Below are 19,312 nucleotides of genomic sequence, written 5' to 3'. Positions count from 1 at the left end.
AGAAATGAGGAGCTGGTCTAAGTCATTCTCAATGAGAAATTTTAAATCACCCTTGACGTCAGAAATTTAGTACCCAGCTTGACTCCATAGAGCCTGTTGCTGAAGATATGCAAGTTATAGCTAGGTGAAATAATTTGGAATGGGATACATTCTTTTGTTGTTGTTGTTGTTGCTATTTATTATCTATGACCTATTAAATTTATCTGTTTAATTAGCTACATAGCATCTTGAATAAAGGACTGCTGTTCTTATGAGCTTGAGAATAGATGGAAAAAAAAAAAAAAAAAAAAAAAAAGGTCTTTTCCTGAAAATGCTTATCTACAAATTTAACTTACTATTAGTCAATTAACATATTTGAAGAATGAGAGTAGCTTCATAGCCTCAGTGCCAGACCTCCACAGGGCTATCTCTGTTAAAAGGTCTCCATATCTCTATTAAAGATTCCAGGAAACCATAGGACAATATTTCCACTGGGAATGGGAACACTTGCAGAACTTCTAGTTTGCTGTACTTTTAGTTTGTCCTGTAGTTCCCTATTTCAATATCAGAGGAAAACTGATGGGAATTAGCATAGTGCCTTTTATGTCAAAGGCAGATACTCAGTAGATATCCAGTGGTTGGTTAAAGGCTACTGAGAGTGGAATGATGAAATTTTTATTTTGTTTTTAATTAAAAATAATAAATTTAACAAAACATTATTTTTTTTAATGTGAGGATTTTTCTTTTTTGCTGGAGAGTGGATGCTACTTTGTTAATATAAAAATTTAAAAAAAAAAAAAGCAAACCTGATATGGAGACAATTTCTAACCTCTGTGTTTGAAACATATATGTTGCATTTATTTTCAAATTAAGATTTTGATTATTAAAAACATGTGATTTTGATAATTAAAACAAAAATTACAACAGTGATTTTTCAATCAATCAGTGAGATTATTTCTGTGGCACTAGTCCCTATTCACAGATCTTTTTCAGAATTGAGCCCGTAATTCTTTCAACAGTCCCATTCCACTTAAGGCTGTAAAATTTTATACAATTTTAATGTGTCGTAGATCACGCCCTTTTTCTTCATCAGCATGAGTGTGCATGAAGATCCCTTTCAATCAGTGTCAGCAGTAGTAGGTAAAGAGCATTACAATAAAAGATACATTTATTTACTATCAATTCTTTTCTCACAGCAAAGTTTTGTGGTGACCCTGGAGTACCCTCTCAAGGGAAAAGAGAAGGCAAGAGCTTCATCTACCAGTCAGAAGTCTCATTCATCTGCAATTTGCCTTTTATTTTGGTTGGCTCCAGCACCAGGATTTGCCAAGCAGATGGCACTTGGAGTGGTTCTTCACCTCGATGTATAGGTAAGTTGACACCCATATTGTAAATAGTTCCTGAATGCTTATTATTCCTTTTCGTGCAAGTCGATCTAAGCATTTTCAGCAATTTCACATCATCTTCATCTTTTTCTATACTGTCTGAGAATCAAGTCACTTTATTTCTGTTTCTCTCATTGGCTTATTGCACATTATTGAGCAATTTTTTTTAATATACTCATGTTTCGTTAAAATATGCTTTGCTTTGTCTCTAATTTAAAATATATATTTTTTAAGAACCTACTCGTACAGCATGTGAAAATCCAGGAGTACCAAGGCATGGATCGCAAAACAACACATTTGGCTATCAGGTGAAGTATGCTATATTTTATTAATTGGATATTAATCATGTTTTATCCTGCCTCAAAGCTAATAAACTTCTGATCAGAGGTCAAGAAACTGCTTGTGTCCTAAAAAAGTTGGTTGCTCAGATATTACTATGTTTCATTATTTCTGCTTGCTGAATTATCTTGACTTTGTGTCCTTACTAGTGCTCTATAATGAAAGTCGGGTGATCAAGTTTTGCTTTAAGTTTCACCTTGAAAGAAGGTGTTCAGTATTTCCAAAGCAATATACATGCATTCTACTATTTGTCAAAAGAGATTTTCCACTTTGAAAGTGTGTGTACTCAGTGCCAAACTGCTAACATAAACATTTTTCAAAAAAATATTCATTTGGTTGGAACTTTTTTGGAGGGGAAGGAGGTGAAAGTGGGATGTAATTGGTTATTTTGTGTTTGGGTGTTTTTACTTTTCTGAAATCATAGAACCTCAAATGACTCAGAGTCCAGAGGTCCCTCTGGAAAGCTTCTAGTCCAATCACCACCTTCTCAAAGCAGGATCAACTTGGATTGGCTGCTTCTGTGTCTAGGTTGGTTTGGAATATTTCCAGGGATGGAGACTCCTCTAATACTCACTCAACAAACTGCTCAAAGTTTATCATTCTTGCAGCAATAATGTTTTTTCTTATGTTTCAACAGAATTCCCTGAGTGTCAGTTAGTACCTGTTTTGCAATGGTGCCTGATCACTGGGCACCATTGAGAAAAGTTTGGGTTTGTTTCCTTTCCTGCCCCCAACAGGTGTTTGTACATACTGATAGGATTCCTCCTGAGCCTTTTATTTTACGAGATGAACAATCACTATTCCCTCATCCTCATATGTCAGGTTCTCCAGTCCCTTATTCACTTTGTGGCCTTTCACTGGACTCCCTGCATCTCTTGTACTGGGGAGCCCAGCAATGAACGCAGCACCCAGGTGTATCACACCAGGGCTGAGCAAAGGGAAAGGATCACCTCCCTAGACCTACTGGTACTGATCTGCTTGATGCAGCCCAGAAGGCTATTGATCTGCTTTGCTGCAAGACTGTTTTGTAAGCAAGTGTTGTTTGGATATGCTCCTGGTGGAATTACATGCAATGTTTTCTGTGCTAAAATGTAGTATATGCAAAGTAAATCTTTTGCTGTAGGTTTTCCCTATGGAACGCTATATAGATGGTAGGTGTGTGATGTGAGTTGTTTTTGTACTCAGTGATGGAAAACCCTTTTTATAATGTAGCAAGAGATCTTTAATAATATTGCTTAATGAATAACAGTGCTAAAATGTGAAACTTAAAAAACGGAATTTCTAATTTTCTGGATCACACAAAAAAGATGTTAGTGAGTTATTTTCATGGGTGAATGGTGTACAGACACAGAAATGTGACCTATTGTTTGCCAGAAATATGATAAGGCAGCTGCAAACAAACTAATGAAGAGTCAAAATTATTCTGCTGCATTCATGTTTGGTAATATGGCTGAGAAATGCAGTCATATCAACGGGAGTATGCAGAAAAGTAATCTAGAAGCTTCCAGGTTGAATGTTGTGCCTGTAATAGGAGTCAACTGAAAACTATAGGTATTCAGAAATGCATGAAAGACCTGATTAAAATTTGAGCAGATTTAAAATATTAAATTTATTTTTGGAAGCAGGGGGTTGAACCTAAAGATTATTCCAAGTCATGGCCACAGATTTCTTTGGTTTGTTGTTCTTGTGGTTGTCTTTTTTTCTAGTAGTGGTGGTTTTTAGCAATCTTTTGGTTTTCCAATTTTGGTAGGTGACAGCTATATGGAATGGTTATATAATTGTCATGATTTTCTCCAGGGAATGAAATGGAGTATTGTTTCATGCCAAGATGGAGTACACAGGGGCAGTCCTTGGACTAACTTCCTTTGGAAGTAATACTGTGAAGATTGATCTGAAAGTAATGCCTCCTATCTATTTCCATGGAAAATACAACAGACACAATCAACTCTATTTGATAGAGCAAATTCTCTGCTACAAAACAGTATTCTTCAACAGCCACCACTATTGTGCATTTTCAGCAATGATGAGTAAGAGCCTGCATGCCATGCATGTAAAAATCTGTACCAGTGGTGGTGATCCACTCTCTCTCACCACTGCTGAAAAGCACCATCCATCACCTCACTGTGCTCACAGACACTCTTTAGTCTCCATAAACAGTCAGCAAGCAGTAATCAATATCAGTGGGTGCCATTTTTTTCCACATAAAGGAATTAAATGACACACCTTTACTTTATGTGTACTTCTTTGTCAGATGCCATTTTGTCAGAGTGCCCCTCTGCTGCAATCTGTTGCACAGCAACAGAATGAAATGGAATTTTGGTAGGAAGGTTCAGTCTTTCCTGCCATACCACCAACATTTGCCTCTAGTGTCGTTGGCCAACATAATAAAATAGGGGGCATTGCTTTTGCAGCAGCCCTCATATATTATGCAAGACTGCAACTCTTTATTTAGCTGTGTAAGAAATGAATCATTGTAATGACCATTTTCTACAATTTTATTGTCCCAGTTTCTCTGGCATATTAATGAGCATTTTGTCACTGAAGAAGCTAATGGGGCCTTTCTCATTTGAGATGTAGATGTGGCTGTGTATGAAAGCATCACTCACAGCTAGCACTGACTGTCAAAATATCCAGCAAAATGTCAACTGATAAATAATTTTTAAAATAAGTGTAGTTGCTGGCAGGATTTACAACCCTGATCACATAGTTGTAAGGTTAGTGACTTGCAGATTAATGGAACAAATCAGCAAATTTAGTTTGATGACAATTATTTTGTAAAATGCATGAGCTATAGTCTTCTCTAGTCAGCAATATACCCGCAAGCTCTGATGTAATGAATTTTGGTTTTATATATGAACTAAATGTCTGAGTGGGATTTCTGGCTAGTCTAAATAGGACTGCTTAGTTAATAGAGAACAAAAGAGGAGTAGCATTCTCACACATGAAGCAGAGCTCAGTTCTTTATTGTGTTGAGATGGTAGTGAAAATATTCAGTTCTAGACAAGTTATTGTCTCTAGTTCCTGGACAGAAATATTACATTAGTATGTATTCAATAATATTATGACTCATTTAAGCCACAAACATAATTTAGTTTATAATATGCTACAATTAACTTCCTTTATGAATGGAATAATAATAATATAATGACTTTTGTTTCTTCTATCCACAGCAGAAAGTTAAAGAATAATTATAAAATATTGAAGTTGAGATGGCTTTGATTTCCTTTTCTCTGATAGTCCTCTCTTTAGTTCTCTCTTATTTTTAGTAATAGATCAAAAGAGTTTCTCAGAATTAAGCAAAATGGTTTGCAGTTGGCAGATCTGAATCTGTAACAAGGAACTGTCACCACTGAATATAAAGGACTGTTTTCTGACTCTAACCCAGAGGTTTTTTTTCTCATTTCAGGATATTTTTTTTTCATTTGTTCTCTTTTTCTAAGACAAAGGGGTTGGAAGAAAAACTCTCTTAAATGCTTCACATTTAAACTAATAGCAATAAGGCCATTTAAGTGACTTAATGCTTAACTTTTAACTTTGTCTCATCAAAACGAAAAATAAGACTCTAACCTGATGGAAGAATTCAAGTCTTCATATGTCAAGTCCTATGTTAGTGCTGTCTAACAACTGTCAAAACCTCTTCTTCTACAAAACTATATCACTGACTGTTATTTGTTTTTCACAATACTAAGTCATGAATTTCCACGGTGCTGTTTTTTATTAGTGTTGTTTCTTCCCAGTCTTAATGATCTGTTTTCTCATGCTATTGCTTGTACTGAAAACACAGGCATATATGACACAATTCCTGACTTGACTGAAAGGAGTATCAAAACTTGACTTCCCAGGCCCTACACTAATAAAAGCACAAATATTTCCACTTTGCATTTGGATGGTACTTCATGTGTTAAGCAAGACAGTGTTCTATATTATGAAATGCTATTTGAAACTTGGTCTAAAGACATGGAGCAACCTTGCAAATACTCTGTGAACTTAATGCTTATAAAAATGTTAGTGATGATGGAATTGTCAGATAAAAGTATAAGAAAGGTGCTCTAATCCTGCAGGCTAGCTGTGGACACAAACATAGTTGACATAATCACTGCATCATTGAAATTTATGCCCTAACAGGTGCCATGCAATTTCTGAAAAGGATTACAGTTATGTTGTGATCTTTATTATGCAAATGTATTGTCCTGGTTTTATCAGTATATATCATATCACGTCCATATCATGACATCATGTGCTTGAAACCACAACATATGTATATCTAAAGAGAATAATTATACGAAGCTCTTTGTTGTCATTGTTGATTTGTATTGTAAACAAAATGAGTGATTAACTACAGCTTACAAACGTACATCACAATGTCAAAGTAGAGTAAAATATCTACTATGAGCTTTTAAGCTTTATTTTTAGTTACCAAAAGTATCCAGTATTCTAGAAACTATGTCTCTTTCTATAAAAGTGTAATACTACAATGTTTTACACTCAAAATCTTGCTACTGGCAAGAAGGGAACATACTTCTTAGCAAAAGTCTAGAATTTATGATGTAACCAAACTCTCAGTAGTCAAATTCAAAAATCACTGGTCTGTATCTAATTACTGTAGAAAAGTTGGGGAAAGACTGAGCAGTGAATATTTCACAAAACATAACAAAATTAGTTCTAATTCACTTTAAAGTGCAGTAGACATATATACTGATTTCCAGCACTTTTCCTGAATCTTTTTACTTCCCTGCTTCATGAGATCTGAGACTTCAGTCCTCTGTTGGTTGCAGGTGTTAGTGTTTGTTTCACTGGGAAATGCTTCTCTAAGAGAAATATCATTTTGATTCTTTTTTCTTTTTGATCTTTTTTGCCTTCTTCATTGACGTGGGGATGATTGTATTTCTAGCCTATTTTTACACTAAGCATTCTGTAACTCCATGAATATTGTTACCTACTCTACAATGGTCCATTTCATTTATGGTAGATAATTGTTCTTTGTTACCCCTAAAAAGTGATTCTGTTCAGGACATTATTTCTTTAAGTGATCGTGGTTGAGTTGCTCACAGCTATAGGCTCCCCCACTACCATCTGAGTCCCATTTCTTATCACACTCATACCTGCAGTCTTCTTCACAACAACCTGTGCCATCATTTCTCACCAATCTCAAGCCTATATTTCTCTGTGCTGTGTCTCATTAGTGGTTAATTTTTCATTCCTCATGATAGCTACTTGTTACTACTGTGGATATAAAATTGTGATTGTACTGTACAAAGGAAAAGGAATGGATGCAAATTAGTCACAACTACAAGATCAGAAGAAAAAATGATGTTACAGCTAGATCAAAATAAACCAAAAAGGCTCCAAGCAGGTCAAGACAAGCTCAGAGAAAGGAAGCCTGTCAAACTTCTGCACAATAATTATCACATTAGTGATTACAGTAGTACTGTATTACTGGGCTACCTGACTACAGATATAGCAAAAATTTAATGAGGTATGGTTTTGTTCATTTAAATGTGGTGTTAACAGTTACTGAAGAGAAAGGACAGACATTCCTGCAGTGGTTTAACCCATCAGGTGGCTCAGCACCAAACAATCATTTGCTCACTTCCCCACCTTTCCAGTAGGATGGGGGAGATAAATGAGAAAAACAAAGGAGAATGCATAGGTTGAGAAAAAAATGTCACTGAGAATACAGAAAAGGATAACAGTCATAACTATTTATATATATGTATGTGTGTAACAAGTGCAGAAGCAATCACCCCCTGATGTTGCCCAGCTAGCCCCCCTAGTGAGCAGAATAAAGCAAGATGAACTCTCACCTCCTTCAAAACTCTTTCCACATGATGTCATGGTATGGAATATCCCTTTGGCCAGTTGAAGTCAGCTGTCTTGGTTCTGTTCCCTCCCAGCTCTTTGGCCCCTTCACTGAGAATGGCCTTGGCTCTACATGAATGACACTGCTTAACAGCAACTATAATATTGGCGCGTTATCAACGTTGTTTTTCTCTTAGAACAAAAACACAACATCATATTAGACATTTTGAAGAAAAAAATTCCATGATAACTGAAACTAAAATAATTCCCTTAGCACCTCAGTCCTCTGACATGAATTGCAGGGGACAGAGAAGCTTCTTGGAATATCTGCATGTTCTTTGGTAAACTGAAGACCAAGAGAAGCTGAAACTAAAGTAATTTATGACAATTAGAAATAAATTTTATTCTTGTATATCATGTAAGAAACAATAAGGAAATCACAGTGTGCTATTATTTTATGTAACTATCATTTTTTTGTTCTTTATATATATAGACTGCTATCCTATTAATAAGCAGTTGCAGTTTGATATGTATAGATTTTCTTTTTTCATTGTTACTTCTCTTGTGTTAGGAAATGTCAAATATATCTTCTTTTGGTACTTAAAAAAATGAAAATTTTCTGGTACCGGTAATTAGAATATCCAATCCATTGTGAATATTACAGAAAAAAACAGCTGTGGAACAGAGACAATCAAACAGCATGCAAGGAAGTCTTACTCCCACCCAGGACTGACTACAACCATTGTTACACATAGTGTAGCTCTTCCCTAAAGTCAGAGACGATAGTAGATGAATACATATAGGCTGTTTCTCCACCTATTCTTCTCTACAAGTTATGCAGGGGACCAAGCAACATACATCATCTCAAGACTTCGGATTTTTAAGTTAATGTAACACTGTATTGTAGCGCCATCTGGTGCCTCTAGTATGACACAAAAAATAGGTCTACTTTGGAAAACAATTACTTGTAGTTTTTTTATTATTATTTTTATCTTTTTATTATTTTATTTTAGGAATCAGGGAGATTTATTTATTTATTTATTCATTAAACTAGTCTTGAATAGCATGGCAGCACTTCTAAAAATACCTTCATCACTTGATCAACTGAAGTAATTTCGATGCTACTTTGGAGACTTACATATAAAGGTTATATTTCTCGGACAAGGATAATACAGTTAAAATCCATTTGCATGGATTTTTTTTTTTTTTTTTTTTTTTTTTTTTTGCTTTTGTTTTGTTGTTGCTGCCTTATTTAAAACTGTAAGAGGAAATAAGAAAAATGGCTTAGAGAGTAGTTATTCTTCTAGACAGAAAAGGTATTATTGTAACAGATGACAGTAAGACCAGGAATTTTATTATCATTATTTTTAGGAAATAGAGAAAGCTAGCAAACAAACCTTTCCACTTGGTAGCTAGAACTACAGAACATCCTGAATTGAAAGGATCCTGCAAGGATCATCAAGTCTAACTCCTGGTGCAACACACAACCATATAGTCATTAAAACATATCTGAGAACATCATCTAACCACGCCTTGAACTCTACCAGGCTCAATGACATGATCACTTCTGGTTTCTATTGTATAAATTATGTTTTATCTCTTCTGGTATAAAAGGAAATGAAGGTATTATAGGGACATTATATTTTCTGAAGCATGAGATAGCATTGTTGATCAGCCTTTGTGCGTGCTAATGAAATATTTCTCATTATAGCTTCTGGATACATACACCATTCTACAAAGATTCAGCACAGCCTATTACCTATTAGAGCTTTGTGGCTTCCCTAGTATGCTGTAAGATTTTCTAGTTGGCTCCTTTCTGTTTTATGCGGTAGAGGAAGTTCAGAGCTAGGAAGATACAGTAAAGAGAGAGACCAGACGATACAAGAATTTGATTCTGTTCCTCAGAGGTTTTCATACTGTGGGAGGAATAATTCTAATGAAAATGAATAAATGTTCGTCTCATATCAAAATGCTACAGAAAGAGTGTCTTTCTACAGAATAAGTGTCTTAATTTATCAAGCATTTATTATTTGAAGGAGTACTTTGTCTTTTTTTTTCCTAAAAAATATATATATAAATATATATACATTTTCTCATAACAGTATAAATGTGCTTTTTACTTTTCAACAGGTGGGAAATGTTGTTCAGTTCCAGTGTAAGAAAGGACATCTTCTCCATGGATCAACAACAAGAACTTGCCTTCCTGATCTTACGTGGAGTGGAGTTCAGCCAGAATGTATACGTAAGTAATTGATGGATGGAATAAGTATTTGTATTAATGCTAAAATTATTCTTTAATTCCTTTCTATGTTGTCTAGTTACTGAAGTATTTTTATTAAAGTTGTTTTTTTAATATATAATTATACTAACCTATATTTAATATAATTTTTCATTACTATTTTACAGTGTGTAGAAATGAGAAATTAAAGTTTTTGAGTAAACAAATTTTTCTACAGTAGCCTAATGAGATTTGTAAAGCAAAGAAAAATAATCACAGTATCAGTGTACTGGATCGTGTTAAATCTGATCCATTTCAAAGAAGAGATAGCCCTTCTGTTGACCAGAGAGATGCTGAAAATAAGTTTCTGCCTAAGAGAGTGCATCTCTTTCAATGAGGAATGTGCAAGAGTCAGGAAGTGATGAGAACAGCCTATGAAGGAAATCCCTGCATCAATCTATCTTGTACTGAACTAGATAGTTACAATCAGATCTTACAGAGAGTTTGCACTACCAGTTTACTAACTGTAATCAGGGAATTAATAGAGTATATTAAGAAGGAGGGGACACAGGGAAAAGTTATGTAATTGTAATTTGTAATGAATTGAAATGAAGATAATCTTGCAGACAGAATTTCATTTCTTAGGTCTTTCACATTTCAGCATCACAGTTAATCTTTCTAGTTCTTCAGCAAGCCATCTATATTTTTCTGGAAACAGTGTCACCTTATAAAGTCTGATCTTAAGGAATACTGTCAATGTATGTTGAGCATATCCGCAGAAGCAAGCAGCATTCGTGTCCCATTTGGTGCTAGTGTTCCCCCTAAACAAATAGCAAATCAGTGGCTCTGCTCATACTCTGAAGGTATGGAGGTATGCTGTTTTTGAGGCAACACAAATCTCACAGACACTCATTGTTAATGATGTAAAACAGTTTTAATGAGATTAGGATTAGTAATTAATTTTTGTCTCTCATAGTATTTTCTGAAGAGACCCATTTATTTCGTTATTCAATGCTATACTGGTATATTAAACCATATAATCTGAATTGCTTTTTAATATGGTAAGATGCGTGTTTTTTGTGTTTATATATGCAGACAAACAATTTTAAATATGCAAGGGTGCATTTAAATTGGTTCTTGGTCCGTTGACGGTGAAAGGGCCATTTTCAAGAACATATTTACTTTTAGCCTCAGTACAATCATTTATATTCTATATTGTAACTTAATTAAGAAAAATATATTTATGTGTTATTTTTATTGAAGCTTTTTTTCCTCTTTATTTACCTGTCAGAGTGAGCATAGATTATTTTTTCACTGTTTTGACTGAAGGATATTGTATCTTTTCTTTGTAGCTCACAGCTGTAAACAACCAGAAACACCATCTCACGCAAATGTTGCAGGAATGGATCTTCCTTCACTTGGCTATACATTGATTTACACTTGTCAGCCAGGCTTCTTCCTGGCAGGAGGATCAGAGCATAGAGCCTGCAGATCTGATGGCACGTGGACTGGGAAAGTTCCAGTTTGTGAAGGTAACCTCTTCTGTTTCCTGCTGTAGCTGTCATTTATCACATTTCAACAGTATTTTTTACTTGCTACCTAATAAAGTGAGGTAGGAACTAGGAAGGCAAATATCTAAAAGGACAATTCTAAGCCTTTGTCAGTTGTGTTTAATGGGACAAATGCTTTCACCTGCTTATGTTTCATTTGCATGCTCAGAGGTGTGAATTGCAAATAAAATTATAAAATTCTGGGGTCCAGGTTAACACCAGTGTTTAAACTCCTGACTGAGTCAGGTGTGGACTACATTCTGATAGGCTTAGTGGAATAAGAGCCTCAATGTTTTTGCACATGTATATTAATCCTAGACTAGGGTAGGTTTACTGTAGAAAACTGTGTCAGCTGCAAAACAGCTAAGATTGTTGCAGTATTAGAGAAGGATGCTTACAGAAGTTTAAGTAGAGGTCTTAATTATTACATGAAATGAAACCATAGGATTTATTATTTCTTATTCAAATAAAAGCAGCAATATACTACTCAAAAATAAATTTATTTACTTTGGTTTTCCAAAATTCTATTTTGTTTATGGTGTGGTTTGTTTTTTTTCCCACGTATTTTGGCATGGCATGAAAATTCTCATGGTAAAATCAGGATGAGAATGGTATTTTTTATGTGCAATAAGAAATCCACAAGTATAGCAACTGTTTGGAATTCCAATTCTTGAATAATTAAAGAACTGATTACTGATACGTAATGTTTTGGATGTGGTTATCCCCAGGGCTCCTAGAGAGAAGTACAGAGGCTGTATAACCAAATGCTGCCTCTTGGAAGGGGAATTCATTCACAGGAAGTGAATATTTTGTATTACTAAAAAACAGGTGTCCTGTCGTTATATGCCAGGCAAGTGCTGGGAAGAACAGAGCAGAACTTTGGGAAAGCGTTAGGAAGGATGCTGCCAAGAAGCCCATGACTTCATTAGTGTTCAGGAAATGTTATGGCAGGCCAAATGTGATTCACTGGTTGTATTTTGATCCAAGAATTTTCTGCCGATGATACTGAAACAAGTAATATTAACTGTCTATCTGATTTAAGAAATCCTTATGAGATTATTTTTTTTTTTTTAGTTTTCAGTGGTAACTATTAGTGTATCCACCTTGCCATATAATTGTTTCCCAATGTCCTGAAGAAATGTTGCCAAAATCCAAAATTTTCAGGATCACTTACCTTGTTTTTTGCTCTTCAGCAGTGGTAAAAACAAAACAACAACAACAACAAAAACAACAGTAAATGACAAATTATAAAGTATTAACTCTAGTGAAATAAAGTAAAATGTCTCCTAAATATTTGCCATCTTACCTATTAAATAGATGGATGAAACATCTCTCCTAAAGAAGAGAGAAGACAATGTTCACATGTGATGCTGAACTTTACAAATATGGCTTGGAAAAGGATGAAAAGAAATGAAAAAAAAACTTGGAATTTAGATCTAAAAAAGGATACTTAGAAGAATTTAAGCAGGATTTGTACTTCTAAATGCAAAATTGCAATATTTAAAGTCCTACTTAGTAAGTGTTTGGACAAGAAACTTTAATTCCATAGATAGTATGTTTTAGTTTTGGTCTTGTATTTAAAATCTCAATTCTGAACAGGAAGTTAAAGATTTATCAATCAGTTTTAACAACAACTATCAGGTCATGAGAAATTTAGGTATAATTCAGGTTACCTGCCTTTGTTACTTGCTAGCTTTAATCTATATAACAAGAGCAAGACTTTTGTAATAAGCTAAAAGATATTCTTAACGCACTCAAGAAAAACATTATTAGTGATTTCTTTTGAACTATTGATCAGAAAGAGAGGATCGTGTTCCTAACCAAAATACAGAATAATCCAAAATAACCACCGGTGCAAGGAATGGAGCCCAGTGTACCACGAGTATCCTACCCTAGAAGACAGAATTATGTACCTTCTTTATAGCCAAGTAAATCCAAATTATTTTCTGCAAAATAAAACAGCCTCATTTGGAGGAAATATCACTTCAGACTTTCTGCTTTAGTCAGTAAAGAGCTGAAATTCAGATCTCTAATTTCTAGTGCTCAAAATCATCTGAGCAGTTGTGGACAACTTAATTTGTTTCTTTCTTTCTGATGTTATTCTTTAAAGGAATAGTGATTATCTCCATTTTTAAGAGATTAAGCATGTAACTTTGTTTTTTCAGTCCTGAACAAAAGGTATTTCTCTCAGCAGTGTTGAAGATATTTAAGTCCAGGAGAGGAACATGATATAAAATGCATTTGTAAAACTTCTCAGTTTGGTGCTGTGTTGAGTCCAGTCAAAGCAGCATCCATAGTGCTATCTTATGTGGATAACTGTGTGTTTGCCTACATATATGAGTGTATATATATATATATCCATATATATGCACACAAATAGTATATTATATATATAATATTTAAATCATTCAACTTGCCTTAGATGACATCTCACATATTAGATGCCCTGCCCAAGACTGAATTCTGAAATATGGATTCTGAAGCAAAAGCATTACAAATGACTTGGTAGCATCCAGATAACTTCAAAAAATGCGGCAACAGAAGAAATCAGTGGGCAACATGCTCCTGTGATGCTAAGTCTGAGGACTGAAATCTTATTTCTATTTAGAATTTTAAACATCATCTTATATCCTTTGTAACAATAAAGTGTGGTATGGAAATGATTTTTCCTGGTTTACGAGTAACTGATTCGCTCACAGTTTGTGTGTCATTCATTCTTTTATAACAGCTGGTTCCAAAATATTGGTGAAGGATCCCAGACCAGCTTTGGGAACGCCTAGTCCCAAACTAAGTGGTAAATATTTGTATTCTTGTATGCTTATAAGACACAAGATGCTAGTGCACACACAAACACAAAGGGTATGGGTACACTCGGATGGGTACACTCTTGGCTGGGTAAGGAGCTGGCTGGAGGGCCGGGCACAGAGAGTGGTGGTGAATGGAGTCAAATCCAGCTGGCGACCAGTCGTGAGTGGTGTTCCCCAGGGGTCGGTGCTGGGGCCTGTCCTCTTCAATATCTTTATTGATGACCTGGATGAGGGCATCGAGTGCACCCTCAGTAAATTCGCAGATGACACCAAATTGGCTGGAAGTGTGGATCTGCCTGGGGGTAGCGAGGCCCTACAGAGGGATCTGGACAGGCTGGAGAGCTGGGCTGGAGCCAATGGGATGAGTTTCAACAAGGCCAAATGCCAGGTCCTGCACTTCAGCCACAACAACCCCAGGCGACGCTACAGGCTTGGGGCGGTGTGGCTGGAGGACTGCGTAGAGGAAATGGACCTGGGGGTATTGATTGATGCTCGGCTGAACATGAGCCGACAGTGTGCCCAGGTGGCCAAGAAGGCCAATGGCATCCTGGCTTGCATCAGAAACAGTGTTGCAAGCAGGAGCAGAGAGGTGATTGTTCCCCTATATTCAGCTCTAGTGAGGCCGCACCTCGAGTACTGTGTCCAGTTTTGGGCCCCTCACTGCAAGAAAGATATTGAGGCCCTGGAACGTGTTCAAAGGAGGGCAACAAAGCTGGTGAGGGGTCTGGAACACAGGCCATATGAGGAGAGGCTGAAGGAGCTGGGAATGTTCAGCCTGGAGAAGAGGAGGCTCAGGGGAGACCTTATTGCTCTCTATAACTTCCTGAAGGGAGGTTGTAGTGAGCTGGGGGTCGGCCTCTTCTCTCGTGTCATTAGTGATAGGACCAGGGGGAATGGTTTCAAGCTACGGCAGGGGAGATTCAGGCTGGACATGAGGAAGTATTACTTTTCAGAAAGGGTGGTCAGGCACTGGAATGGACTGCCCAGGGAGGTGGTGGAATCACCGACCCTGGGGGTGTTCAAGGAAAGACTGGATGTTGTGTTGAGGGACATGGTTTAGTAGGAGCTTGGGAACAGGTGAACGGTTGGACTGGGTGATCTTTTAGGTCTTGTCCAACCTTAGTGATTCTATGATTCTATGATTCTAAGGTTTAAATTCAGTATCAGTGACTTCAAATAATAAAAATGCTGATTTTAAATATTGATGATTTGTTATAGAGCTAAGTTTGATATACTGCTGTATGGGAACTACTGAGTCACGGCCTGAACCTCTGATTGATCACCTGGGGTGAGCCATGAGTCAGCCAGAGGAGCACAGTTGAAGGCAATTCACCTGTGCTGCCGGAAGGGGTGGAGCCAGGCTCCACCCCTCCTAGACCTATTTAAGAGCTGGCTACCAGTGGGGAAGGATCTTGTCTGGAGATCCCTCCTTCTGGTGTTTTGTGGGTGAGCCTAGCATAAGGGTAAGCCTTCCATTTATTCTCTTTTGTTATCATAATCTACTTTGCCTAACTCTCTTGTTTATTTTGTGATTGTAACATCTTAATATCCATTGATTATACAACTGCCTTTAGAAGCTGTAGTAAAGTCATCTATAGTAACCTTCAATTTCATTTTTAAATGGTATCTTATGTTAAGACTTTAAAGATTTGCATATATCTGTTATATTACATAGTCAACATACTTCTTTTAACAATACTGTTGCATTACTTAAATTGCTTATTAACAAACTGGAATCTAATGCATTTATTCTCCCTGATGGACCTGTTAGATATAGCAGCTCCAGAGGAGGACTGTGAAGATTATGAGAGAGTTGGATCATCACTCCCATGAAGGCAAACTGATAAAATTGAGATTATTTAGCCTAAAGAAGAGAAGGCTCTTCGGACACCTTACAGCAGCCTTCTAGTATTTAAAGGGAGACTACAGGAAAGAGGGGGAGGGACTCTACCAGAGTGTGGAGAACAAGGGATAATGATATTAAATTTAAAAAGGGTGGTATAAGGTATAAGGAAGAAAATCTTCACAGTGAGGATGGTGAGACACTGGAACAGTTGCCCCAAGAAGCTTGGGATACTCCATCCCTGGAAGTGTTGGAGGCTAGACTGGATGGAGCTTTGGACAGCTTGATTTAGAGAGAAGTGCACCTGCACATTGCAAGAAGGTTGAATTAGATTATCTTTAAAGATCTCATTCAACTCAAATCATCTATGGTTCTGTGATTCTGAGAGGAGGGAGTAGATAAAATGTTTGCATTTGTAAGATTTTTTTGTGGATGTTTGACTTCATAACCACTAAATATTGCAATGTGTATTGAAACATGTTTGATGTCTGTATAGTTCCTGATGATGTATTTGCCCAAAATTACATATGGAAAGGATCTTACAACTACAAAAGCAAGAAACAGCCCATGACTTTGACAGTCACCAGTTTTAATGCAACTTCAGGAAGAGTAAATGCAACACTTACAAACAGCAATATGGAATTGCTGCTTTCAGGTATGGGATAAGAAAAACTAATTTCAGTTTGTGGATTTTATTGTTTATTTATTTGTTGTTGTTGGGGACTTTTTTTTTTTTTTTTTTTTTTCCCCCCTGAAGTGCATCAGTTCTCTGTAACTTAATTCATAACACACATTTTTAATTTGTAATATCTGCTCGAAACTCTCTTTGCTTATCAAAGAAACTTTCATACTAATTCAGTTCCCTTTCAAAAGAAGAGATTATTCCACCTTTTTCTTCTTCAGTTTTCCCAGTGTTTATTAGATTTGTACTTAATGAGAAATGAGAAGTGAAAGAATTGTTTTTTCTAATTCTCATTCTTTTTCCTTAAATATTTTGTGTACTCCCATTACTATTCCTGACACTTTTTTAATTCTGAAATGACAGATTATTCCTTCATCAGCCTATTAACAAGCAATATGTTGACCTAGAATCGATACTTAGAGAACACAGAGAACAAGAGGAGATGACAGTTTATATTAACCTTTATGCATGTGGTGTCTGTAGAAGGTCTTTTGATTACGATATTGGTTTATGCCATTCTGTTGTCCCTGCTGTGCAGAGCAATGTTGCTGTAAAGCATCAGCAGAAACCACAGGTATGCCTTGATAAGAAGACAAGGAAGGAGCCTGTAAAATTATTTGGATTTATAAGTTGTTTTTATTTGTTTATTTTTCAGACTCTTTTAATTTCTTGATTGAGATGTCATCCACACAGGCAACGGATCTATCTTGTCACAGAAATAGCAGGCTATACCGCAGTGATGTGGATATATATACATATATCTTAAATCAGTATTATCACTCAAAAATTAGTTTTTTGAAACCATACCATCTATCAGTCTGAGACCCTCTTTGCAAGGGACTAAAGAAGCTAAATTGCAATTATGTATAAGCTGGATCTGCTGCTTTTAATCTTATTCATCATTTAAGGATCCTTTTCTCACTCTTATTTTCCAGAGGTGTTAGCAAGGAAAATTACAATAGACCATTAAACTTTTGGAAAAGGAGGAAGTTCAGCACATGTGCTTCTATCAGGGTTGTCTATGGGAAGAACGCAATGGGCCAGAAAAGCCATGTGTCTGTTTAGTTCTCAATTTCTACTATCTAAAGCTGTGAATTTTTATCACTAGAATTGTCTGATGAAAGTATTTTGAAGGTATCCTTTGAGAATCCCTCTTGATGAGCCATAGATTGACTGTTTCATGAAGTATTTTCTGATTTTTTTTTAACCATGTTTGTCTTTAATGTCTGTGCAAATTTAATCTGCTGTGTGATATCCGTTTAGTTTCTATCATGATTTCCATAAGGATATTGGCAGATACAGTGTTTCACATTATTGGGATTTGTAAAGCTTAAAATGGTGCTTTTTTCACTCGAAAAAGCCTCCTTCTCTAAATAAAAGTATTTTCTTAGCTGCACACAAATGTAATTATTACAAATACCTATTTCTTCTCTAGACTCAGGCATTGTACACTTTGTAAGATAGTTGTTTTTCTACCTATTATACAGGTAGAAAACTAAGTTATTAAAAGAATATCTTAGGGTCAGGGATGCACAGGTGGATGAGAAACAGCTAAATGCAAAGGAATTGACTTAAGCTTAACTTGTGGTTATCCAACATAATAGCTAGTTCTTTTCCCACTGCAGCACTCCTTGTTTTGTATTTTTTTTTTTTTTTTTTTTGACGCCTATGCTTGATGTGGTTGTAGTATACATGTCTGTCACAGATTGGAAAATGGGCATATTCGTTTGATCATATTCGTATGAGTGAAAACAGCAACGCTGTTATGGGAATTAAGAGAAGATAAATGTGGAGCTCTTACTTATCAATTTGGATCAAGCACTCTTTTTTTTACACTGGAAAACAAGTTGCCAGCTCTGAAGAAACGCATCAGTTTTTCAATGAGAAATGCTTGTGAATCAATCACTGGAAATCTGCAAAGAATAGAGCTGCCTTGGCTTGTGGGGAAGTTTTTCTCTGTATTTTTCTTGAGTGTACATATGTTTGTGTTCATGTACACACCAAAGCCCTCACCCTCATGCAAGTATTTCCCAAAGTATATTTATGCAATGCATTCATTCATGACTTGTGATTCATTTATCCTAAGTTCCAAGTGTTGTCTAGAGGAACACTGGCCAAGTTCTAAAGTAACTAAGCTCTATTTGATGTTAATGAAGTCCTAAAAACAAGAGAGCAAAACCAAGGCATTAATTTGAACGCATTGCTGTGTTACCACAAAAGTCTGCTTTATAAGCTCATACCTCTTATATAGCTATTCTTAGTGTGGAAATTGAAATTGTGATTTTAGACATGTAAATAAAAGACAATTTCATTTCCATATCTCATACTGATGCTTCTGAAGTGAGGTAGGAAATTTTCATTTTAGCCTGAATTGAATATTTGATGTCCCCATCTCTTGCCATAGTCTATAATAAAAGCCTACAGTCAGTCCTAACACAGGACAAAGATAAATGTCAGCTGTGATTTGTACAGGCATCTCTTTCCATTTAGAACATTTTGTCCTTCTCAGAGTAGCAGCCAACAAGACAGATGTGACTATCTTTTGAATTATTTTTCCTTCTTTGTATTCAGTTTTACACAATGAAATTGCCATTTTATTCTGACCGCGTACACAAAATTTTATGTTCTAGCTGGAAAATTCTTCCCTCTCCAGCACTACTGTCCAACATTAAGCTGTGTGTTTGTGTGTATCAGCATTCTTCCTTCCTTA

At 36.0% G+C, this 19,312-nt stretch overlaps 1 protein-coding gene across 3 annotated transcripts in view; it reads left to right on the top strand.

Annotated features, from left to right (window-relative positions):
• CSMD3 (CUB and Sushi multiple domains 3) overlaps positions 1–19,312 on the top strand; it is a 539,260-nt gene that overhangs the window by 514,038 nt on the left and 5,910 nt on the right. For all 3 annotated transcript variants that reach the window (XM_042869066.1, XM_042869064.1, XM_042869063.1), the window contains 6 exons: positions 1,176–1,349; positions 1,599–1,672; positions 9,633–9,744; positions 11,073–11,252; positions 13,999–14,064; positions 16,417–16,575. In XM_042869066.1, coding sequence (XP_042725000.1) covers positions 1,176–1,349; positions 1,599–1,672; positions 9,633–9,744; positions 11,073–11,252; positions 13,999–14,064; positions 16,417–16,575 — 765 coding nt within the window. The remainder of the gene's footprint in view (positions 1–1,175; positions 1,350–1,598; positions 1,673–9,632; positions 9,745–11,072; positions 11,253–13,998; positions 14,065–16,416; positions 16,576–19,312) is intronic.

This window comes from Lagopus leucura, unplaced genomic scaffold, assembly GCF_019238085.1.
Source record: "Lagopus leucura isolate 7727_CA_CO unplaced genomic scaffold, USGS_WTPT01 Super-Scaffold_100002, whole genome shotgun sequence".
Taxonomy (NCBI): Eukaryota; Metazoa; Chordata; class Aves; order Galliformes; family Phasianidae; genus Lagopus; species Lagopus leucura.
Note: the sequence above shows the minus strand (reverse complement) of the source record. Positions and strands in the feature narration are given on the sequence as shown.